At 34.9% G+C, this 20,593-nt stretch overlaps 1 protein-coding gene across 1 annotated transcript in view; it reads right to left on the bottom strand.

The window, feature by feature from the left end:
* The window catches only part of PRSS56 (serine protease 56), a 2,212,799-nt gene that overhangs the window by 1,290,410 nt on the left and 901,796 nt on the right, over positions 1-20,593 (bottom strand). The window contains exon 5 of the mRNA XM_044070672.1: positions 3,001-3,109. Within this exon, the coding sequence (XP_043926607.1) occupies positions 3,001-3,109 (109 nt within the window). The remainder of the gene's footprint in view (positions 1-3,000; positions 3,110-20,593) is intronic.

Below are 20,593 nucleotides of genomic sequence, written 5' to 3' on the forward strand. Positions count from 1 at the left end.
ACTTTATTTTACTTTTGAGGACAGACTAATGTTAATTAAAATGATAGTGTTACCTAAAATTCTTTATATAAGTCAGTCTTTAATCATTCCCCCAACCAAGAAAATATTTAAAAAAAATTGGTAAGAATTTACTAAAATTTCTGTGGTATCCTCAAAAACCCAGAATATCATTACAAAGACATGTGGCAAGTTGGGAAGAAGGAGGTATTAGTTTTCCTAATATTGAATATTATGTAAATGCTTCTATTTTTAATATAATCCTTTTATGGTTAAACCCCTCATATAATTCATATTGGAAACTATTACATGAAAAAATTGTATTAAACAATAATAGAACGTTAATTGACCCACTAACTACAATACACCAAAATACCTTTATTTGGTCTTTAAAAATATATATACAAGATAAGCAAAAGTTAAAATCTTGCTCCTTTGTCAGTCTAATAATAGCAAATTTCATGAAAATCACCCAATCTAACCAGCCAATTAAAAGCTTATTAATATTCATTTTTCCTATTGCTTATACTAATGAATGTTTAATATCTTTTGACAAAAATAAAATGCTTGAATTTAAAAATAATGACTTAATATACTGGAACCAATTCTTATCCACTAATGGAATTTATTCAGCTAACCATCTAATTACTAGATACAGCCTACATAATAATAACTGGATAGACATACAAACCTGCAGAGAATTTATATATAACAAAACAATATTTTCCTTACAAACCTATGGAAACAACATACCTAAAACACTAGAACTTAATTGATGGTTGTTTTGAAAGGCACAACATTTATATCCCTAATATATAAAGTCATTAAATCTGATAATAATTCCACGAATGCTTCTTTTTGAGAATACTCCACCAAAATAAATAATGGAGAATTTACTACTAAAAACAAGAAATTACTTCTAAAATCAGTACAAAAAACAACAATTTCTCCTTACTGGAAAATATACACGTGGAAATTCCTCCACAGAAGTTATTATACACCTCAAAGAATTGTAAATATGTACAAAACAAATGATATGAAATGTTGGAGGTGTAAAGCTACAGAAGCTGACTGGTTTCATATGATTGTTGCATGTAATATGTTATCCCAATTTTGGAAGGAATTTAAATGTTTCTGTAAGGCCTTATGGAATGATAATTGTGAAATTTCAAGCTTACTCATTTTATTTAATGTACCAGTACCAGAAATTGTACCGAGATCTCAAACACACCTTCTTTGGTCAATACGTGCAGTAGCAACAAAGGTTGTGACAAAAAATTGGAAAACTAACTCTCCTATATCTTTCAGAAATTAATTTATTTGATTTCTTGAATGTATATAGAAGTATTTCCTTGTTATGGACTTTGTAATTAATTTGTTTCAGTTTTGAGTGTAAATACATTATTACTATTATTCTTGCTATAAAAAAAATAAAAACATTTTTGAAAAAAAAAAGAAAGATACACTGCATTTTAAAGTCCCACAAAGTGATATTTAAAAAAATGTCCCTTCATAATATACAACTAAGCCGTAAAAATCTTAATGACAATATGAACGTGTGCAAAAACAAAACAAGTCACAAAAATGTTTAATATCTCTACTGCAGTGCGTCATGCACACACTTGTCAGGTTGTTCTTCATAAGCTGGTCCTTCCCTCAATGCTTGTCACTCAGAAAGTCACTTGTTTAAGGAAGTCATGCCACAATGCCATAAGGTGCTATGAATATGAAACAGAAACTCAGCAAAAATATGCTGTAAGGGATAATGAGGTAACAATCTTGCTGAAAGCTCACAACTAAAGGCAGACTGAAATTTCCAAACCACTGTCATATTTTCAACCCAGTACCAGATTAAATTTGCCTGCACTGTCAGCAATAACTATTCTGAAATCCAGGACTGCCATACTAGCATGGACTCCTGTTCCACTTTCAGTAATAACCCTGCTGAAATGCAAGAACACAGGAAAGCACTGGAGTCAGATAACACGATCAGACAGTCCCTCATGAAGTACTACTAGTAAGCCCTCTCTTTCAAACTTGGTGATACTCTGCTGTCTTGCTGCAGATAGCTAATCATCCAAATGATTATCATTTCATTACCACCTACATTTTGATCTGTGGTTAAAATGTTGAACAGCACTGACTCAGAAATAAAAATATACTGTACCTGTGTCATAGCCTGGTCTGTTTCCACAATCATGGTGCTTAAGAATAAATCTGTTTAGACGATGAATCACTCATAACAATATCCTTAGAACTGCCTTCCATAAGCAATATCATAACTGCCCAAGATGGAGGTCCAGCTGACAGGTTGAATTTTCTTCACTTACTGTTCCTTGCTCAGACCCCCCAATAACAGCCTGAACTGGCAGGTACTCAAATGCTACTGATCACTTCAAGTAAAAACAAATTGTCATGATCATATGTTAGTGCTTACTCAAGGGGTCTCATATCACAGAGAAAGAACAAGGCAGGTTTTACACTGTGCACCACTGACTGCTCTTTCTCTGAAATGCAGCAAATTTGTAGAATAATAAAGTAAAGTGAATGAAGTTCCCACTCCCTTGCAAAAAAAATAAAAAACTTCACTCATTTATCCGTGTGATTTGTTTTGAATATGACAAACTCAGCTTTAGTTGTTACTTATGAGATATTGTTACCAAGCTGTAGACATACAAACCAGGATGTCTTGGGGAAATGTAATGAATCACCATGACTTACCTTTGCACTCTGCTTGTGTAATCAAATGGTATAATAACAATCTTCCGGCATTCCGCCGAAGATCTTCAGATCTAAGAGACCAGGTGTGCAGCCCTTAAAACATTCTGATGGTCAGTGTTGCTAATCATTTGACCATGACAAGCACATTGGCATGTTATAGCCCAGATCACTGTGCTGCATCAGATTAACCACCCCTTTGTCATTGCTGAAGCACCTTGTTTTATAGAACAGCATTAATGGCCATGACATTAAGTGATGCATATAACTGTAAGAATCCCTTACCTTCGGATGAGTTATGATCCTGTTGACCTGTAATACTTTCGCTGCAGCATCTGTTCTGCTCAGGTTGTATTCTCCAGCCACCACTTGCCAATAAAGTTCATTCCTGTTTCTGAAAAGTAAGTGTTTGTTATCAGATAATCCCAACTCTCAGAACTATTCTGCACAAATAATGAATGCTCTCCATTTAGCTTTCCCATTTGTTTTCCTATTAAATGATCTTGGCAGAAATGCACACACACACACACACACACACACACACACACACACACACACACACACACATGCACGCACACACGCACGTGCACACACACACACACACACACACACACACACACACACACACACACACACATATAGATAGATATATTTAGCAACTCACCAGGATCACCAGTATGCACTCAATAAGGTGTACAAGAAACCAAAGAAATAATATATCTGACACAAAGCAACATTTAGCTGTACAGGAACATAATCAGATGTCTGGGACAACATGCCCATACTTACTTCCTCCATCTTCGGCCACAAGGCTATATATTCAGGACAGAAGACAATAACTTCCCACTGTGCCATCAGTCAATGGCAAAACTGTGTGCAAATGACACAAAGAAAAACCCTAGAAGGTGGAATGGCACTGTTACAATTTTAGGCCTTAAGAAATGAGGTAACTGCTGATGCAAAACCCAGTCAAGCAAAGCACTATCTAGCTGCAGTTAAAGCTGATGAAATAAGGAGGTGAACTAATAACACACAAATACATGCACTCAAACATACACATAATTTCCTCTCATATTACCATAACAGTGAACAAGTTTGGACATTCACGGTCTTATACATTTGATATTTATATATTATTAAACTATATTCTTCCCTTCCTTTTCCTCTAAGAAGTACAATTTTCACAATGAATTAATTTTTGTATTTTGCTCAAATTCCAGTTGAAAAGGGTAGTTTCTATTTCAGTTATGGCTGACGTGTACATTTAAGTGTCTTTTGTGTACTGAAAGCAAAAGAATCCTGACATGCCTGCTTGATATTTATCCTAAACAGTTCCTCCTGTTGTACAAATATGGACACTGAGCTCAGAGATAGAGAAAGAAGCCTGAAATATGGGTTTCATGTTTAAACTAAAACAGTTTCTCCTGTTGTGAGAATATGAGTACTGAGCTCAGAGATGGAGGGATGTATAATTACCTAAATAAGTCACAAGCTAGGTTACAAAAAGTTAAACACTAAACTGGTCCAGAAGGATAAAGCACACAGTACAAAGCAATAATATGTCCTGTTTTAATTGAAATAGCTCAACACAACAGACAAAAAGATAAAAACCACTGATTCAAAAAAGAAATGAACGGATCTAGCGCTTTCATCCACCAGCATGTGGACTTCATCAGAATCAATTAATCAATTGACAAAAACCTTTTTAAACAATTTTTGGCACCAACACAGCACTTTTATTTAAAGAAATGCATCTCAAAAGTTCTTCAAAACGTATAAATACATCCATTCTATTTTAAAGTGCATATCATGCTCTGTAGGTTCAAAATACATCAGTTATTACATAAAAATAAAAATAAATAAACAATATACACGAAAATAAAAACATTGTGTATACATATATCATATATTACTATATCTATTGATCGCTGATTCTAATTCTAATAAATACTAATAAAAATTACATAACTAGCTGTCATGAATATAGCTAATAGACAGTATTCAAATACCTATAAATAAAATCCAGTTTTGATACCCAGTGGATATGTGTATGAGTATCCATAGGGTCAATCCATATATAGCAGCTGTGTGTAAACATTAATAATAAATATTGTAGATACTAAAAATACGAGGGATCATGATTGTAAAATCAATATTTAAACTAAATATGAATATTTATATAAATAAGTTGATCTATGTCAACCATAGATATATGGGACTACTAATCCACCTACACATATAATAAAAACTATAGATATAATAAATATAGTGTACCTATGTTAACATCACTATTTATGGGGAACAAATACAGAAGATCACATCAGAGACATACATACAAATAAGTATGCAGACGCAGAAGCAAATGCTTAAATGTATTACATATTCTTATATTTGTACATTCTTGTGTTTATACTTTTCTGCAGTAAAAAAGAAGCCATATAGGTAGTAAGCCCTATAGCAAATAACTACTTTCCACTAAAAAAAATGTTAAAATGTAAACAAACAAACAAAAAATAAAAAATAATAAAAAAATGTTGAAAGTGTATATGTGTAACCCAAATTAAATTAAATCCATAACAACAAAATGTATATCCTATTGTGCTATTTGTAGAATAGGCTTTATAGTAATATAATTATTTAGTCCAGGCAATGTGGAAGCATCAGTTAAAATTTGCCATCTCACCTCTTTCGCTGCTAAATATACACTAATGTTACCACCTCTGCTGTTCTCGGTAACATGTTCCAAGATGGCAAATTTGAAGTTGTGGGTACTGTCAGTGTTCATTACATGCCGATAAAGGGCATTAGTGCTATCTTTTTTCTTAATAGCATATAAATGGTCATATATACACTTCTTGAACATACGTTCAATTTTACCTATATAATAGCAAGTGCACATTAAGCATTTTGCCATGTAAATGACATTTTCTGTATTACAGTTACCTCTCCCAAAGGTAATTCTCATCCTATTAATATTATCCAATACAACTCCTTCCTCCTCTAATATAACCTGACAATACCTGCAACTTCCACATTTTCTAGTTCCTTTATGTTGTGTACTCATGCTCACTACCCTATTGTTTCTTTCAAACATACTTTTTAAATTTGTACCAATTTTGTATACAAATATGGGTGCATCCCCTACAATCTTCCTCAGTCCACTATCTAGGGTCAGGATGTTCCAGAACCTTTTTAGTATTTCGTTAATATGTGCAACCTGCGGAGTGTATTCCAGAATACATGCTCTTTTATATTCAATTGCTGGATCTTGAATATTGTCCATGTTAATTAATGGTTTCCCCAATACTGGGAAATATTTTTCCCCCATTCTCCTATAACATAAGTTTTATTTTCATTAATTAGATGGGGGGATATCCCCTATTTCTAAACAGACCACTAATAAAATCAATCTCTTCTATCATCTCATTATAATTGGAGGTCATGCGAGCTGCACGTATGCATTGACCTTTAAAAATACTATTTTTGGTCTTATATGGGTGATTGCATGTAAACTCTAAATAGTTGTTAGAAAATGTATTCTTCCTATGGATACAAGAAAGGAAGCCCTCTTTACTATTAGATATAAATGTATCTAGACATGCAATACCTTCATTACTACAATTGTACGTGAATTTCAAGAAATGACTGGTACTGTTGAGATAACTAATAAATTCTTCTATATTCTCTTCCTGTCCCTCCCATAAAATAAAGATATCATCAAGGTATCTGGTGTAGTATCTTATATACTTGAAGTAATTAATTATGAAGATTTTTTTCCATTTCCCAATCCAGCATAACTAAATTGGCATATATTGGGGCACAGGCAGCCCCCATGGCCACTCCTCGGGTCTGCCTGTAGTACTCCCCTTCAAAGTAAATAAAATTGTAATCCAAGATGATACCCATTAGTTCCATAATGACATTAGTATGTTCCCAATCAAGGCAAGTACAGCACAGCTCTAGCCCTCGGGCTAAAGCTAATATTAACAGTGGCATTTTTAAGAAACCGAGTGGAAAGAATGATAAATAGGACAACTTTATATCTGTAAATGTTTGTTTCGATAAAGCAGGTTGCAATGATTCTCTTAGTAGTGCATTGAATGATAGCTGTCATGGTACTTTACGTGATTTAATATACGCGCTGGAGAAAAATCTTAGCATAATAAGGGGAATTAAGATAGACAATGCCTATCTCAATAAATGTTTGACAATGAAATTAGTCCCTAAGGGACTCAGATTTTTTAAGAAACCTATGGGCATTTTACTTGATGAGCAGAGTTGTGATGAATTTGAGATATTATTTAATCAGTTTGGTTATGATTTTATGAAACTGTTAATAAAGAAAAATGATGAGAAATTATGTAAGTATATTGAAAAAGTGGAAAAGCTTAACAAATTAATTTCTGATGATTTGCTGTTTGATCAATGGGAGAATTTGTATCATAAGCAGTTTATAGAAGCTGATCGCAAGGCTTACAGCATTGTACAAAGAAAATATAAGAAGTTGGAGAGGGACATGATTGATTATAAAAATAAAATGGCATATCCATGGAAAAAAGAAATAGGAAATTATCCAGAAATGCATGATAGTAAGAATATAGAGAACAATAATGGTTTTTACCGTCCCTATAGAGGGAATGGAAATTTTTTATGGGGGAAGGAATCAAGGTCTAAAAACAAATTGGCAGAGGAATTGGAAATGGAGAGAAAACAGAAAAGGAGGGGGACAGAGATACCCCCACAATCAAGAATGGAAGGAATATTAACATCTAACTTTTATGAAGTATCTAATCAATGTATTGTTGTAAGTGAAGAGAATAACAGTAGTAGCACTTATACCATTGACAATGAAAATATTGTGCTTCAAAAAAATGAATTTAATATATTTAACTATACGGGTATGGAAATAAGCGATGAGTTTTTTACCCTTTTTTCTAAGGGAATGAAATTTGTTTCCAGAAAGAAATTTATGGTTGTAGATTGTCTAACTGAAATAAAAAAAAATCTCAGGAAAATAAATTTGGCCATACATTTTAATAGCATATCCAATGCAGGAGACAATAGTAAATTGAAGAATAAAAGTACATATATTCCACCTTCTCATCTAAATGTAGCTTTATATGAAAAAATAGTTACTAAAGAAATATATTTGTTAAAGAATGACATCTGTGTAAATAAAGACAGTAGTAACTTAAACAAGAGAGAACAAACTTTGCTACAACGATTAGTAGATGATAGATCTGTGAGAATCATGAAGCCGGATAAAGGGGGTGGGATTGTACTATATGATTATAATGAATATATTAATAAGATGTTTGATATATTAGTACAATCTGGGAACTATGTTTCTGTATCATTGAAAGAAATGAATATTGGATATAGACATATCAACATGTTTTTAGAGGACATGTTATTAGATGGAAGGATTAATGTAGAGTTGTACAAATTTATGACAATGGAACATCCTACACTTGCTACCATAGTTGGGGTACCTAAAATACATAAAAATCTTATAGACCCTCCATTTAGACCTATAATTTCAGGTGGACACTCTAAGACATTCCCTTCGGGAGTGGTTATTGATACCTGGTTGAAACATATTTATAATAAGGTACCACATTTGATCAAAAATTTGTGAATGTTTCTGGGGAATTTAACACCATTTATATGGAAAGAAGGACTGGTCTTTATAACAATAGATGTTATCGATCTATTTTCCTGTATCCCCAAGGAAGAGGGTCTGGACAGCTTCTATAACAGTATTAAACAGTATTCCAGCCTTGATTGGGAACATACTAATGTTATTATGGAACTAATGGGTATCATCTTGGATTTCAATTTTATTTACTTTGAAGGGGAGTACTACAGGCAGACCCAAGGAGTGGCCATGGGGGCTGCCTGTGCCCGAATATATGCCAATTTAGTTATGCTGGATTGGGAAATGGAAAAAAAATCTTCAAAAGTGATTACTTCAAGTATATAAGATACTACACCAGATACCTTGATGATATCTTTATTTTATGGGAGGGACAGGAAGAGAATATAGAAGAATTTATTAGTTATCTCAACAGTACCAGTCATTTCTTGGAATTCACGTACAATTGTAGTAATGAAGGTATTGCATATCTAGATGCATTTATATCTATTACTAAAAAGGGTTTCCTTTCTCGTATCCATAGGAAGAATACATTTTCTAACAACTATTTAAAGTTTACAAGCAATCACCCATATAGGACCAAAAAGAGTATTTTTAAAGGTCAATGCATACGTGCAGCTCGCATGACCTCCAATTATAATGAGATGATAGAAGAGATTGATTTTATTAGTGGTCTGTTTAGAAATAGGGGATATCCCCCCATCTAATTAATGAAATTAAAACTTATGTTATAGGAGAATGAGGGAAAAATATTTCCCAGTATTGGGGAAACCATTAATTAACAGGGACAATATTCAAGATCCAGCAACTGAATATAAAAGAGCAGGTATTCTGGAATACACTCCGCAGGTTGCACATATTAAAGAAATACTAAAAAGGTATTTGAACATCCTGACCCTAGATAGTGGACTGTGGAAGATTTGTATACAAAATGGGTACAAATTTAAAAAGTATATTTGAAAGAAACAATAGGGTAGTGAGCATGAGCACACAACATAAAGGAGCTAGAAAATGTGAATGTTGCAGGTATTGTCAGGTTATATTAGAGGAGGAAGGAGTTGCATTGGATAATATTAATAGGACGAGAATTACCTTTGGGAGAGGTAACTGTAATACAAAAAATGTCATTTACATGGCAAAATGCTTAATGTGCACTTGCTATTATATAGGTAAAACTGAACATATGTTCAAGAAGTGTATATATAACCATTTATATGCTATTAAGAAAAAAGATAGCACTAATGCACTTTATTGGCATGTAATGAACACTGACAGTACCCACAACTTCAAACTTGCCATCTTGGAACATGTTACCGAGAACAGCAGAGGTGGTAACATTAGTGTATATTTAGCAGCGAAAGAGGTGAGATGGCAAATTTTAACTGATGCTTCCACATTGCCTGGACTAAATAATTATATTACTATAAATCCTATTCTACAAATAGCACAATAGGATATACATTTTGTTGTTATGGATTTAATTTAATTTGGGTTATACATATGTACTTTCAACATTTTTTTATTATTTTTTATTTTTTGTTTGTTTGTTTACATTTTAACATTTTTTTAGTGGAAATTAGTTATTTGCTATAGGGCTTACTACCTATATGGCTTCTTTTTTACTGCAGAAAAGTATAAACATAAGAATGTACAAATATAAGAATATGTAATACATTTAAGCATTTGTTTCTGCATCTGCATACTTATTTGTATGTATGTCTCTTATGTGATCTTCCATATTTGTTCCCCATAAATAGTGATGTCAACATAGGTACACTATATTTATTATATCTATAGTTTTTATTATATGTGTAGGTGGATTAGTACTCCCATATAGCTATGGTTGCCATAGATCAACTTATTTATATAAATAACACGATAATACAACAAAAGAACACACAGAGCCAACGGAGCTCGGACTCAGTGCTCAGCAGATAAACAGCAAATCCAAACACCAATAGCATGCACAGAGTCCTATGGCAGCGGCGATATAAGGCCAATTTAATTCCACAACTCCACAAATCTGATACCAAACGTGTATAAAAAACGTTTATTAAAAGGACGTGGCGCTTTTGAGGCTTCTTCAGACGTTCATCAAACACATCATATTAACGTCTTTAAAAACTAATACAAGTCTCCCTATTGGTTAGAAGACAGCATCACATGTGCACTCATTGCATTGGCTAAGCAACCCTATGCAACTACAGACAGTGCATTTAAAACACGAACAATACACTTATATAAAAAATAATAATGATAAGGGATACAATAGTGAATACTACAATAAGAACTACGATATATCAGAACCAACACTTGTACATAAAGTATCATGACATACATATAAATCTGTCTTATAGTGCTGGCAATACTGAAAGCTGGTACTTATGGGAGATAAAATAATCATAAAAGTATGGGCATCCAAGCAGGAACCTCAAACCTGCTTCCTCGGTCTTGAACACCTCTTTTTCTTTAACATAGGTTTCAAATTCACCTTCTCATTCAAGCCGGGCAAATGGTCAGCTCTACATCTAATGATCCAGCGTAGTTCACACTCTAGTGTGTAATTGATCAGATCACCACCCCGTGTACTTGGAAAAACTTCCTGTATCACACAAAACAAAAAACTATGTTGGGGGCCATGCAGCTTCACATGTTTAGCCAGTGAATTCACATCTGTTCGCATGCACATCTTTTTATATTGGCAAGACCAATAGGACCCTACGTGAAAGGATTAGGGAACACCAATATCACATAAGAATGGGAACAGATGTGAATTCACTGGCTAAACATGTGAAGTTGCATGACCCCCAACATAGTTTTTTGTTTTGTGTGATACAGGAAGTTTTTCCAAGTACACGGGGTGGTGATCTGATCAATTACACACTAGAGTGTGAACTACGCTGGATCATTAGATGTAGAGCTGACCATTTGCCCAGATTGAATGAGAAGGTGAATTTGAAACCTATGTTAAAGAAAAAGAGGTGTTCAAGACCGAGGAAGCAGGTTTGAGGTTCCTGCTTGGATGCCCATACTTTTATGATTATTTTATCTCCCATAAGTACCAGCTTTCAGTATTGCCAGCACTATAAGACAGATTTATATGTATGTCATGATACTTTATGTACAAGTGTTGGTTCTGATATATCGTAGTTCTTATTGTAGTATTTACTATTGTATCCCTTATCATTATTATTTTTTATATAAGTGTATTGTTCGTGTTTTAAATGCACTGTCTGTAGTTGCATAGGGTTGCTTAGCCAATGCAATGAGTGCACATGTGATGCTGTCTTCTAACCAATAGGGAGACTTGTATTAGTTTTTAAAGACGTTAATATGATGTGTTTGATGAACGTCTGAAGAAGCCTCATGGTGAAAGCGCTCACGTCCTTTTAATAAACGTTTTTTATACACGTTTGGTATCAGATTTGTGGAGTTGTGGAATTAAATTGGCCTTATATTGCCGCTGCCATAGGACTCTGTGCATGCTATTGGTGTTTGGATTTATTATTTATATAAATATTAATATTTAGTTTAAATATTGATTTTACAATCATGATCCCTCGTATTTTTAGTATCTACAATATTTATTATTAATGTTTACGCACAGCTGCTATATATAGATTGACCCTATGGATACTCATACACATATCCACTGGGTATCAAAAGTGGATTTTATTTATAAGTATTTGAACACTGTCTATTAGGTATATACATGACAGCTAGTTATGTAATTTTTATTAGTATTTATTAGAATTAGAATCAGCGATCAATAGATATAGTAATATATGATATATGTATACACAATGTTTTTATTTATGTGTATATTTATTTATTTTTATTTTTTATGTAATAACTGATGTATTTTGAACCTACAGTGCACAATATGCACTTTAAAATAGAATGGATGCATTTATACATTTTGAAGAACTTTTTGAGATGTATTTCTTTAAATGGAAGTGCTGTGTTGGTGCCAAAAATTGTTTAAAAAGGTTTTTGTCAATTGATTAATTGATTCTGATGAAGTCCACATGCTGGTGGATGAAAGCGCTAGATCCGTTCATTTCTTTTTTGAATCAGTGTTTTTTATCTTTTTGTCTGTTGTGTTGAGCTATTCCAATTAAAACAGGATGTATTATTGCTTCGTACTGTGTGCTTTATCCTTCTGGACCAGTTTAGTGTTTAAGATTTGTTGTGGACTACACACTTCTTTTATTAGGTTACAAAAAGGTTGTCTCAGTTTCACATTTTAATTTACAATTTTATTTTACTTTTGCATTACACTATGTTTGAGTTACTATGTGAATACATCCATTCTGTTTTCTCAATACAATTTTGTAAATTAAAAGGAGAGAAATGGATAATTAAATCATCACAATAGAGTTGCACAGATCCACTGGGTCCTTCTGACAAGAAAGAACATTAAGGTGTTAAGTATTTATATGTGCCATCTTCTACATAGACGTAGTTTAAAAATTCTAGTTTGTGTTAACACATTCATATTTTTTTCTGCCCACCAACCCATATGGAATTTAGAAAGACAGACTTCATTTTTCATCTTTTCCCAGTTAGGGGTCGCCACAGCAGATCAGCTGTCCGCTCATGATTGGCAGTGGAGTTTTACAGTGTTGAGTTGCCAGCCCAGCACCCAACCTTCCACAGAAGGCATACACATGCACGCACTCACACCTAGGGCCAATTTTAGAGTGTCCAATCCACCTACAGCATGTCTTTGGGATATGGGAGGAAACCAGAGCACCTGGAGGAAGCCCACGCGACCACAGGGAGGACATGCAGACTCCACACAGAAGGCACCCCAGCCGAGAATCAAACTGGAGAACTTCTTGCTGTGAGGCGACAACACTAACTGCTGCACCACCGTGGCCATCCTGAATTTAGAAAGACAGACAAATCTCTCAACATGTTCCCATCAAGTATGTTATTTTCAGCTTTACTCTCAATTAAACATACTGTTATGCAAGCTATGTACCACCTGTTTGAGGCACTAATTTAGGTGGCCTGAAAAGTAACAATGTTCCTTTCATGATTTTTCATGTAGTTTTATGTATAAGTTGGATAAACTCAAATCTATGCCAATATGCATAATACCAAAAATTATTTTTAATTTTTTGCCAAGAATGCTGCTATAATAGTGTAATTGTATTATATTCAAACAGCAGCAGCATTGATGTAAAGCATGTGTTAGTTTTTATTTTATTTCATTGTGTAAAACTACTACAGAGCCTAGTTTTGGGGTTGTACAAATCACAGCAATGTGGTTTCTAAGAACAATGTTGTAGTACAGACTTCTACACACTTTGATATGCATGTTCCTCAAGAGAGGATATAGTGATGAAGCGTTTGATTGTATGACCCTGGAGGTTTGTGGCCTTAGATCAACAACAGCCAAACCTTACTTTTCTGATAATTATGAGAGAGGAGGTGGGAATATGACAGCCACACCACAGCCAATTAGAGCTCCATTATTTTATACTAAAGATCCCGTGTTTATTAAAACCTTCTTGACCAAACATTGGGAGATACTTAGACTGGACCATGACATTAGCAAGTTGGTAGGTCCAGAACCACAGATTGTGTATAAGAATAAGCCAAATCTTAGGAGCATGTTATGCTATAAGAAGATTTCTCGAGAAGCTATTAAACGGTGTGACTTTGAGTATAACACCATTCCTTGTGGGAAGTGTAATCAGTGTGCCGTAGTTGACACTAGGACTACTTTCCTTAATCCTAATAATAATGTTGAATATAGGTTCAGCACAGGGACAGATTGTATGAGCAAGAATGTTATTTATTTAGCTAGGTGCCTAGCCTGTACATCATTTTACATAGGGAAGACCAACAGGACCCTAAGAGAGAGAATTAGGGAACATTTATATCATGTTAGACTAGGTACTGACACTAATGCTCTGGCAAAACACAATAAGATGCTAGGACCTCAACACAAATTCGTATTTTGTGTGTTACAGGAAGTTTTGGAGAGTGAGAGAGGGGGTGATTTGGTGAACTATACACTGGAATGTGAGATGAGGTGGATTATAAGATGCAGGGCTGACAAACCACCGGGTCTTAATGAGAGAGTTAACATCAGACCTATCCTTAGAAGGAAGAGATGTTTTAGACCTAAGAAATGAATTAATTTATGATTTTTATTACACATTAGGCTTTTTATACATCTAGGAATGTTTATTTATTATATTATATATATATTTATTTAGTTGTATGTAACTATGCTTATGAATTATGTCCACTGTCTATATGTATTATGCATTTTATACTTTGAGTGCTCACTGTCCATGCTATTTTGTATTTTAGTCTGTTCTGGCATCATGAATTGGAAAATTCATTCCACCTCTCCTTATATATATATTTCTTATATATATCTTTTATGCATATTTAACTTGTATCTCCTTATATGTAATTTTAATATTTCAATGTTTGATTCTTAAAAGTTATCGGTTGTATGCCTTTATTAATTGAGAAAGGAATTAATTGATTGATGAATTTAGTGCTTTAGCCAATAAGATTTTTTCTGTGACTATTTAAATTACTGATTGGTATGATGTAGTTATACGTCTGAAGAAGCCTTCGGTTGAAAGCGCTAACGTTTTGTACAATAAACAGATTTGCCTTTATCGTTTCTTGTCGTGGATTCCGGTGTGGAGGAGTGCAGTGTACCAACCTTGCATGGACATTATATTTTGAATTACATCCTGGTTATCTGGAGTTATACTGCCTGGGACCCTGCGTATGATACTGTGTTTTATCTTGCTTATTTATACTTTTACAGCAGGGTCCGAGCTCCGTTGGCTTGGTGCGTTGGTGTGTTTTATCTACGTTTATTTTCTTGTTTTGCACCAGCCCAGGAGGATGGCAGACAATGCTGATAGCAACGTAGAGTTACCTTATGTTCCAATGACGTCAGGCGTAACCTATCAGAAGGCCGGACGTTTCAAGGACTGTGTGCTGGGTACTGATAATCTACTAATGATGTATGAGCCCAACTTAGAACCAGTCACGAATGATATCAAGGATGCAAACATCTTTAATCTAACTGAAGACTTGAATCGCTTGGAGATGGATTTTCTAAAGTTGAAGAGGCTTCAACTACAATGCCAGCACTTCGAGGCGTGTCTGGCGAGGAAGATAGTACCCCGTGGACTACGAGTACTAAAAATGCCCACGTCAGGTAATACCTTTCCTGGACTTTTATATAAGTGGCAGCAACTTAACCTAGAGTTAAGTTTTAATTACATGCAACTTCTGATTGACTTTCATGCATCTGAGGAAGATACATTAAGGCAATCAGTTAGTGAATTATATGAGAACATTCGAATGAAGTATGCCAATGACACTATTGATTTGAGACTTGACAGGGTCCTTGATAATGTTTCGCTCTTTGAGAAGCGTTTGTTGGAACAGAAGAAGAATAAGATTTTAAGAGACGCTAAAGACTTTAAAAATAATCATGTTTTCACTTGGCCCTGGTTTCGTGGCAATGATAACAGTGTTAATAATGTCAATGTTGCTTCTAATAATGTGATTGATGCTATAGATTCTAATGCACGTACAATGTGTTTAAGTAGTAGTTCGAATGATAGAGCCGCAGTCAGTGTAATTAACAATAATGCAATGACTTGACAAGCTGTTGCTACTGATTCTTCGACACCTTATACTACTGATATACAGGCTGTACCCTTCAGTACTAGAGGGTTAGGTAATTCCACCACCAGTAGTGAGGGACATACTGCAGTTGTGGAGACAGTAGTTAGGAGGAAGACATCAGCATTAGATGTTCACCCCATAATTTCTAACCCTCAGTCCTTTTGTACCCCTTTCCCTATAGCGCAACAACCACGCATAGGGAGGCAGAGGTCTATGAGCAGAGGCCGTCACAAAAGGAAGGGTTCAGGCAGCGAACAACAAGGCCCCACATTGAAGAAAATGTGGGAGAGAACAGGGACACGTTGATTATAAATATCTCCCACAGGATATTGAGCGTGTATGAGGAGCAGGTACTCAATAAAGGATTGAGTTTCATTCCTACTTGTAATAGTGATTTGGTTGACTCCATTATAGATGTCAAGATTTTTGTAAGGAATCTCCAGCTGAAATTAGATTTTGGGATGAATACGGGTGAGAGAATGGATGTAGAGTTTCGCCCTAATAGCTTGTATGTACCTCAACTACATCCATTGCTGGATACGTTTTCAAGACTTGTTGAGAAAGACATTTATTCACATTTTGAGAATGGAAATAGGCCTAGATATACATGCAATTTGAATTTTTGTCAGACACAGGCCTTGAATACATTAAGGACAGATCCATCTATCATTATCAGGCCAGCTGATAAGGGAGGACCCATAGTGGTGATGGATACCTGTGGCTATATTGATAGCATGGGTGAACTCCTGAGTGAGAATGCTTTCTACCAGGAAATAAATATGGCTATGGTCACGGAGAAGGTTTTTAGTGTGTATAGCATGTTGGATGATTTATTGTTGACTGAGGATGTCTCTATAGATATGTACAATTATTTAAAGGTTAATAATCCACGCTTGCCCATTATACAGGGCCTCCCTAAAGTGCATAAATCGTTCTTGAAACCACCCATGAGGCCCATTGTTGCAGGCCAAGGTTGGCTCATGGAACCAATGTCTGTATATATTGAGTATTCTGTTCGACCGTTGGTTGATGCTGTTCCCCATATCTTGAGAGACAGTAAACAATTTTTACTTGAACTTTATGATTATTTGAAGAGATTGGATGATTCAAGTGAGTACATTTTGGTTACCCTTGATGTAGTGAGTCTGTTCACGGTGATTCCTAATGATTTGGGCGTTGTGTATATGCAGCATTTTTTACATTCTAACTCAAACTATACGGATGAAAGGATAGATTTGATTTGCTCATTTATGGAGACTATCTTATACAATAATGTTTTTATGTTTGGCGAGTCAATATATTTACAGAGAGATGGCATAGCTATGGGCACTCCATGTGCTAATAGCTACGCCAACATAGTGATGGCGTATTGGGAGGAGACTTTTTTTTTTTGTCAGATTATTTCAAGGAGATGGTGGGGTTCTATAAGAGGTTTGTGGATGACCTCTTTTTGATTTGGCATGGTGATGTTGATAGCTTATTGCTGTTTGTTGAAGAGATCAACAGTTCTACTAGTTTTTTGAAATTCACACTTTGTCATTCGAAGGAATCCATCTCTTTCCTTGATGTGAATATCACTAGACTTTCTTGTGGGTTATTGAATACATCCATACACCGTAAATTATGTTATAAGAATGCTCTATTACATCGACAGAGCATGCATCCTAGATATGTATTCAATAATGTCATGAAAGGACAACTCATGAGAGCCTCCAGGCTTAATCCGAGTTATGATGGTTACCTGGAGGAGATAGCTAAATTAAGATGCATGTTCCTCAAGAGAGGATATAGTGAGGAAGCGTTTGATTGTATGACCCTGGAGGTTTGTGGCCTTAGATCAACAACAGCTAAACCTTACTTTTCTGATAATTATGAGAGAGGAGGAGGGAATATGACAGCCACACCACAGCCAATTAGAGCTCCATTATTTTGTACTAAAGATCCCGTGTTTATTAAAACCTTCTTGACCAAACATTGGGAGGTACTTAGACTGGACCATGACATTAGCAAGTTGGTAGGTCCAGAACCACAGATTGTGTATAAGAATAAGCCAAATCTTAGGAGCATGTTATGCTATAAGAAGATTTCTCGAGAAGCTATTAAACGGTGTGATTTTGAGTATAACACCATTCCTTGTGGGAAGTGTAATCAGTGTGCCGTAGTTGACACTAAGACTACTTTCCTTAATCCTAATAATGATGTTGAATATAGGTTCAGCACAGGGACAGATTGTATGAGCAAGAATGTTATTTATTTAGCTAGGTGCCTAGCCTGTACATCATTTTACATAGGGAAGACCAACAGGACCCTAAGAGAGAGAATTAGGGAACATTTATATCATGTTAGACTACGTACTGATACTAATGCTCTGGCAAAACACAATAAGATGCTAGGACCTCAACACAAATTCATATTTTGTGTGTTACAGGAAGTTTTGGAGAGTGAGAGAGGGGGTGATTTGGTGAACTATACACTGGAATGTGAGATGAGGTGGATTATAAGATGCAGGGCTGACAAACCACCGGGTCTTAATGAGAGAGTTAACATCAGACCTATCCTTAGAAGGAAGAGATGTTTTAGACCTAAGAAATGAATTAATTTATGATTTGTATTACATATTAGGCTTTTTATACATCTAGGAATGTTTATTTATTGTATTATATATATTTTTTTAGTTGTATGTAACTATGCTTATGAATTATGTCCACTGTATATATTGTATGCATGTATTATGCATTTTATACTTTGAGTGCTCACTGTCCATGCTATTTTGTATTTTAGTCTGTTCTGGCATCATGAATTGGAAAATTCATTCCACCTCTCCTTATATATATATATTTCTTATATATATCTTTTATGCATATTTAACTTGTATCTCCTTATATGTAATTTTAATATTTTAATGTTTGAATCTTAAAAGTTATCGGTTGTATGCCTTTATTAATTGAGAAAGGAATTAATTGATTGATGCATTTAGTGCTTTAGCCAATAAGATTTTTTCTGTGACTATTTAAATTACTGATTGGTATGATGTAGTTATATGTCTGAAGAAGTCTTCGGGTGAAAGCGCTAACGTTTTGTACAATAAACAGATTTGCCTTTATCGTTTCTTGTCGTGGATTCCGGTGTGGAGGAGTGCAGTGTACCAACCTTGCATGGACATTATATTTTGAATTAGATCCTGGTTATCTGGAGTTATACTGCCTGGGACCCTGCGTATGATACTGTGTTTTATCTTGCTTATTTATACTTTTACAGCAGGGTCCAAGCTCCGTTGGCTTGGTGCGTTGGTGTGTTTTATCTACACTTTGATATGCATCTTACTTCATTTACTTAAAAGTTTGTTTGGATATTATAAAGCCTGTCGGAATGTCAAAAGAACAATGTCCTTCATCATCAGGATAATCTGCAAAGTCATCATGAACAGGGAAAGTCACTACCCAAGGGCAAAAAGAACAATTATCTGCACTTATCTTATTGTTCACAATCCTTAGAGATGGGTGTGACTTTGTTAACTAAAAATGTATAAAAACTGTGATTTTATGTAGCTTAACTGTCAATCACTTGAGCCTCATTCAGTCATTTTCATCTGTTTTTTATACTGGCTATTGAATTAATATCTTTTACCTGACCCTGTGGTGCTGCACTTGTTTTATATTTATGCTAAAATTAATTCCTTAGTTTTTCTATAGTGTAGTTCTCTCCAATTTCTTCTTACAGATATGGACTATCACTAAGCTACAGCTGCTGACCAAAGCCAGTGCATAGATGTCATCAAGCATCCAGAGCCGATATGCTCATACGCCACATGCTCCCCTGCCATTGCATAAAGTAGATGGGGAGCTACAGGGCCCAGCACAGATAAACTGAGAATGTTACATAGAAAAACACTTTCGACCTGTGCTTAATAATAACCATATAGTACTCAAGGACTCTAAACAGTTTTTAACAGACCTTTATGATTGTTTGAAAGATTTAGATGAACTAGATAATCTCACATTTGTAACTTTTGATATCCAATCATTATTCACTGTTTTAACGAATGAGTTAGGAATCATGTACTTAACTGACTATCTCTCTACACATAGTGACTACTCACGAGTGCAGGTAGATTTGGTGGCACATTTTTTAGAACTGATACTGGAGAATAACTTGTTTGTATTTGAGAATAAGTTCTATCAACAACTAGACGGGGTAGCCATGGGGACACCATGCGCCAATAGCTATGCTAATATGTTCTTGGCGCAATGGGAGTACAAGACTTTGTTTAAAATAGATGGCTTCGACCAACAAGTAGCCCTCTACCGACGTTTTGTAGATGACGTCTTTGTTTTGTGGAGAGGGGACATGACTGGACTATTCAGGTTCCATATGACAATGAATCAGTTAACTGATTATTTGAATTTCACTATGAACTATTCTAGATCTAGAATAGAGTTTCTGGATCTTTATATTGAGAGATTGGATTGTGGCCTGATTAACACAGGAGTTTACCGTAAACCATGCCATCATAACACATTGTTGAGACGTGATAGCATACAC

This window comes from Protopterus annectens, chromosome 4.part1, assembly GCF_019279795.1.
Source record: "Protopterus annectens isolate FY-2018-M chromosome 4.part1, PAN1.0, whole genome shotgun sequence".
In the NCBI taxonomy this organism is placed as follows: Eukaryota; Metazoa; Chordata; order Ceratodontiformes; family Protopteridae; genus Protopterus; species Protopterus annectens.